This window comes from Didymosphaeria variabile (genome assembly GCF_027946475.1).
Source record: "Didymosphaeria variabile strain IMI 356815 chromosome Unknown scaffold_3, whole genome shotgun sequence".
NCBI lineage: Eukaryota > Fungi > Ascomycota > Dothideomycetes > Pleosporales > Didymosphaeriaceae > Didymosphaeria > Didymosphaeria variabile.
The window spans coordinates 172,633-178,675 of record NW_026611622.1 but is presented as its reverse complement, the minus strand read 5'-3'; the positions used below and the strand labels follow the sequence as shown (position 1 = coordinate 178,675).

The following is a 6,043-nucleotide window of genomic DNA, read 5'->3' as shown; positions in this document are numbered from 1 at the left end:
GGCTGGGTCCGTTCAACATACCTATGCTTCTTTTTGGCGGGGATATCAGCGCACACGCGCACGTCATTACTAAGGTGACTTCAGAAGATTGCGTGCGCATGGAAATGGGACGTGCTATGCAAAATTATCAGGAGAAAGAGTTGGGGATTAAGCGATCGACTGGAACGGACTGGTGGTTGGATATTTCTTTGTGGGGCACTGAGCGCAAGTGGTGTAACCTCTGGCACAAGTTATTGATGGATGACTGAGCTGTCACTGGCAGCTTGCTAGTGTGAGCGCGCCCTTAGGCGTAGGATAATGTTAGAGGCCGGATCTACTCATACATTATGAACCCTGATTATACTCGACTTACGATACCTTCTCGGATAAGTTCGTAGTGTTCTGCTTTCGCGGCGAGCCAGTTGCGTGTATCGCAAGGCATAAAGTCACGCCAGCCCTTTGAATAGATTTCGGGCCATTCGAGGCAAAGATCAAATGCACGTTATCAATGAAGCTACCTCACACACACGATAAGTGCACGGCTTGTCTACCAAGTGTGCGTGCACCGCCATTCCAATGACACGGGATACGTAAGATTGGACTCAACGTGCTTCCGCTGAGTATGCTTGTGTATTGCGGCAAAGTCCGCATCTGTATGCATGTTCATCAGCAAAGCACAAGCAAAGATGAGACTATGTAGTGTTGAATGACTGCGGTTTGGGCCGTCTCTGGAAGGTGCATACGAATAGGCCTCTCTGATCCATCATGAGAGGAAAGTGCATCTTACTTTCCGCTCTAAGCTCGCCAACATCTCGTATGTTTCCACAGGGCAGGAAGCCACCCGTACTATGGCAGTTGCTTCAATCATGCACCTGCCGACCGAATTGAAGCCCTGTATACATGTTCTCCGCGAGTCCCCTTCCTTTCTTTTCCTTTGGCACGTCACACTCACAACAACTGTACGTATACACTACTTTTCCGTCCACACGTCGCGAATCAGCATCCTTCGGCATATTGTCATCGTTTACGCATCTTGGGGTCCAGATCCACGTTACCACCTACCGTTCATTATCACCGCTCCGTCCAGAATGCATCTAGAATAACAGTCCACAATACCATCAACATTGCCCGTTCAATATTGTCGTGCCGGAATATTATTCCTATCGTTTTCTTGGATATTGATGATAAAACGGTACAATGTGCTAATTAGTATTGTGTAGGCAAACATGGGCCTGAATTGGTCCTCAATCTTGGACAGCGTCATCGCTGGTTTTCTAGCTTTGCCTTTTCCGGCATTCAATTTAATAATCTTCGTCCTTGGCTTGTTCGTTTGGGGCAACAAATTGAAGAAGTACGTCGCGCGCAAGTTGGCGCATTGGGACCTTGGTGTGAGGGAGGAGGAGGAGAAGAAGAACAAAGAGATGGAGAAGAAGAAGAAGGAGATGGAGGAGATGGTGAAGATGGCGGTGGAGACGGCGATGGATGCGGCGCTTGGGGGAGGGAGAAGTGGTTCTTGGAAGGGAAGAGGGCGGGGGTGAAGGAGGAGAGGGGAGGGCTAGGGCGGAGAAGATGAAGGAGTTGATGAAGGATCTGCAGGGCCAGATCACTGAGGCCCAAAAGGCTGTGGGGCGGTAATGTCGTGGGTGTTTTTTCCGGTGGTATACTTTCCCTTCATTATTCTTATGGGCCTCATTACCCCACCTCCTCGCGGTGTGGCCTGGGATCACACCTCTTAAGGTGTGATGCAGACGGGGTACAAGTCAAGCTTTTAACAGCATCATTCGTTTTCGATCAGCAACCTCAACCTTCGCTTCGAAAAGGATCATTTCTGGCGGTCGAAAATAATACCATCGCTTCGAACAGTATCGCTCGCCTCGCCGAGCAACACTCTGAGCATTTGTGGAACAAACAATCTCAAGTGTGCAACAGCCGTCACGCTCGTCGAACACCTCACGCTCGTCGAACACCTCACGCTCGTCGAACACCTCACGCTCGTCGAACACCTTCACGCCGCGCACACCAAGCACTGATCTCACCTGCTCGATGAGCGCTACATTCGGTACAGCGGCAACTGGCTTGGGATTTGCTTTCGCCTCACGAAGGACATGCGATCATCCCACGACACCGTCTCTGAACAACATCATTCCTCCTTCAACTCGCCGCTCATATGTACGCCGGCAACCACCCACTTCTTCTCAAGCCTGTCTCTCTTTTGGGGGTGTGAGGTGCTTCTCGCTTCTTCTCTGGCATGTATGTAATGTAGGTAGGTAGGAAGGTAGTCCGTTAGTGTATATAATGCAGATAGCCAGGCCATCCGTTAGCCCCCTATTTAGAAATCGAGAAAATCTCTCCTTTGAACATCTTGCCTTCAACACTATCCATCCATAATCCATAATTCACTACATGGGTGAAAACATTTCCCTAAAATCGTACGTTGCTAGGTTTTGAGTATAAACGACGTTCTCACCAAATGCATCGTGGAGCCTGGGGTGACTTGATTTGTGGTATAGCGAGCCTCTGAGCTTTCGAGCTGCAGTGTGGAGGTAGGCATGTTCGTGTTTTGTTAGTGGGTGCTTGGGTGGAAGCCACAGAAAAGTGCGAGATGGGACCACATGACGGAGGTATGTGGCAGCTGGAGGATCTTACCAGAAATGCATGGTGTATTATGGTCACCCATGTTCACCTTCTCGCCCGCCTCGTCTCTATCGAATCTTCGTATTTCACCAAGGCCAGGCCATACCCATATCGTCACCGACTTCTCCCACGGCCCTGTCTTTGCTTCTTCCCGTTTTTTTCGCCTTTGTTTCCCTTGTATCCTTGAATCAGGTAGTCTCAAATGCATCCTTTTCCTCTGAGGCTTTCAACCTTGCATATCCAGCTAAAAAGCTAGCCGCAAGCTCCAGAACATCAGGGTCGATTCTGCGTCGACACCTGACCGGCTGCCTGTCAAGCACAACCTGATCGCCAGCGCCGTCTTTCGCGTTACGGTCTACTTTATCATCTAGGGCCTTGTCGGCGCAACCAGATCTATCTGCTGATTGGCCTAGGAGTGCCTTGCGCCCTGAGAGCTGGTGAGGGAGAGCTTCGGTTCGTAGCACTGGAGTATGTGCACGGCGTGATGATAGGAGAGCTATGGTTTGATGAGGAGTACGAGGATTGTGATATAACGCTCATCCCATTAACTTCCATTGAAGCTTGAGCCGTACCCCGCGTCGAGAGTGGACCTTGGGTCTCATTCTCTTGCGTCTTCGAACACACCTCGTCAAAATCGCGGTCACGTCAATATCTCCGTCTGAGCATTCACTGCTCTCCAGGTCCTCTCTTCTTACGCGACTCGCAGCGAGCACACACTTCAGCCAGAAGCTAGGCGTCTTGTTGACATCAGCTTAGCTCCAGGCATGACATAACCGGGGCCTAACAATCCAGCAATCTGCCCCCCGGCCTCCACTTGAAACGTGACCTCGCGCCCTCGCGCCCCTCGCGTCCCATCTCCCCACCAACAAATAAAAACTTTTAGATCCCAGCTATCAATCAATCGATACGCCCCCCTATCGATACATCTATTGGCGCCCCACACAGGGTGACAAGCCAGCTAACCGCGCCCATCCGCCCCCTTCTCACAGCTGCAGCTTCTGACCTCATACGCAGCCGATCGCTTCCAAAGCGCTTCTCCCGCCCGCGCGTGCAGTAGCCAAACCATACTTGACGTGCGTGCATGCGGAAAATGCCTGCACTGCACGCGGCGAATTGCGACGGCGCGGGCGGGCAGCCGCGCTGAAAGGAAGCGTGGCAAGCGAGCTGGCTGGGGTGGACGGAGTGACTGCGGCGATGGCGATGGCGACGAGCAAGATTTGCTTGCTTGCTTGCTTGCAGCTAAACAAACACAGGTTTCGCGCCCCACCGGTCATCGTGTTGCAGGCAGGATTGGGATGTTCTCATAGCATCGCACCACGCGCCTCCTCGCCTGCCCTGCCCGCCTGTGCTGGGCCTTCAGAGCTACAACAATAGCGTATAGCAATACGAGCCTCCGGTACCTCCAGACCAGACCATCGTAGACGGAGTCGTCTGGCCCAGCGCTAGCAGTAGTTTTTCTCTCCTCTCCTCCTTTGATACCTAGATGCCGTTCATTTCCGGCGCAGAAGCAACACGAGAGAAGAGGAGACGAGATGCGGGCGCACCAGCAAGCAACCTCACTCGCAAGCCCCACCACAACACCCCATCACCACCTCAACTAAACCCCATCCACCTCCCCGAAATGACGACCTCCGCACGCGGCGAACCCGCTTCTCCTCGCCCACCCTGCGCACCCGCTTACGCAGTGCCATTGGGTAATCAAAAGCGGTAGTTACCAGTCCCAGTCCCAGTCCCAGACACAAGGTCAGGTCCAACAGCGCGCACTGCCGGCGCCGGGCGATTTCGCGGCGCGGGCTCACCCTAGCGAAAGCCATGCGAGAGCTATGCGAAGGACTAGCGAGTGCCAAGATAGGGTCGCTAGTCTGTGTAAGCCGCGAGCACGGCGGGCTGGGCTGAGAGTTGTAAAAGGATGTCTAAGCCAGCCAGCCCAGCCTGGCTGTGCTTTGTTAAGATTGTAAGATGTGGAGAGAGAGAGAGAGGGCTAAAGGTCCGATGAGATGCCAGGCACGGCAGTTGATTCAGGAGAGGATCCTAACAGGAACTTGTTGGGAGGGTAGTGCCATGTAGATGTTGACTGCTTTTGCTTTTGCTGCATGCTATGCTATGATTACTAACGTTCTTCTACGTACATGCGTCGTGTCTCAGACAAAATCTCTGGTACGCACCGGCTGGTGCCGCACGCCCAGCGCGAACGCGTGTACACGCCTCTGAAGGCTTGGGGTATCTGTATCCTGTCCGTTTGCAACACAAGTTCCAACCCAAAAGGAAACCAACGCCAACGCTATGCTAAAAGGAGAAAATCTTGCTCAAAGCCAACCGTAGCCGTAGCCAGCGTCCCGCACTGGTAGGGAAGGCTGCTTGAGGTGGTGATACCACCACTCTTTGGTGATGTTGTCATCTTCTTCAAAGAAGAAGCTCTGTCCCTCCATGTTGCCCGTGGGCTGGCCCTTGGCAGAAGCGACCGGAGCCATTGGCGCGGGAGGCGGTGGCAATTCTTCCTCTCCGTCGTCAGAGCTGGCATCGTCGTCTTGCTCGTCGTCTTCGTCGTCTTCTTCTTCGGGAGGTTGCCACGTCTCTTCCAGCTTTAGACCTTTTCCTGTTGCCTCACCCAATGAGGATGACCAATCGAGAGAAGAGTCGGAAACGTCGTAAAGACCCATGCCAATAAGCTCTTTCCCCTCGTCTTCCATGTCGACATCTGCGTGCTGTTCTTCGGCTTCGGTTGGATGCTGAATGGGAAGGAATTCCATCGAGCCATTCTGCGAAGCAACAGCCTGGTCATGGTTCTTGCGAGCCCACTCTTGGAGATACCATGGCATGGGTTCCGTGGCCGGCGTAGAGTAGGAGGAGTGGAAATACGACTGATGGGTCTGCCAGCTAGAATCCGAGTCTTGTGAGCCTCGGTGTGCTTCGTGGCCAGTCGTATGGTTCGAATACTGTTGGGTTGGTTCCGCACCCGTGGAATTTCTTGAAGAAAGCGAATAGAAGTCCGATCCATAGCCAGAAGTCCGAGACGAGCTTGTGTAGTTCTGAGGCCAGTGTTGTGGTTGCTCGAACATTGTGGACTGGGGTCGTGCATGGAACTGATTTGACGAGGGGTGCCAGCTCATTGGTCGAGTGTGGGCAGGTTCACCCATGGGTTCGACAGCGTCCTCGTCTCCGGTTATGCCCATCATCATGTTGTAATGGTCGTCGAGGGTGGCGTAGAGTTTTGCACCCGTGGTGGTCTTTCTCCTTTCGACAGTCCTCGGGCTGTTGTGGTTGCTCCTGGGCTTCTCAACACGGTACGAGTGACCTGATTGGCTGTTGGAGGTTCGTGATGTGCGGTATGGGTTGGGAGCATATGAGGTCATGTTGGCAGCCATGTCGTATGGCGATGTCGAGTTGGTCATGATGGGCGAGAGCAGTAGATAAGTCAAGAGTGCTTGGT

The 6,043-nt window shown here is 53.0% G+C and overlaps 2 protein-coding genes across 2 annotated transcripts; one reads left to right on the top strand and one right to left on the bottom strand.

Annotated features, from left to right (window-relative positions):
• Positions 1 to 1,205: 1,205 nt before the first annotated feature.
• On the top strand, positions 1,206 to 1,517 carry N0V89_003419 (uncharacterized protein; the record flags this gene model as incomplete). Its single annotated transcript, XM_056212221.1, has 1 exon — positions 1,206 to 1,517. One exon carries the CDS (start codon positions 1,206 to 1,208, stop codon positions 1,515 to 1,517), a length of 312 nt encoding a protein of 103 aa, XP_056072529.1.
• Positions 1,518 to 4,919: 3,402 nt separating this feature from the next.
• Positions 4,920 to 6,005, bottom strand: N0V89_003418 (uncharacterized protein; the record flags this gene model as incomplete). The annotated part of the gene is made up of 1 exon (XM_056212220.1): positions 4,920 to 6,005. The coding sequence occupies one exon, from the start codon at positions 6,003 to 6,005 to the stop codon at positions 4,920 to 4,922; it is 1,086 nt and encodes a 361-aa protein (XP_056072528.1).
• Positions 6,006 to 6,043: the final 38 nt, after the last annotated feature.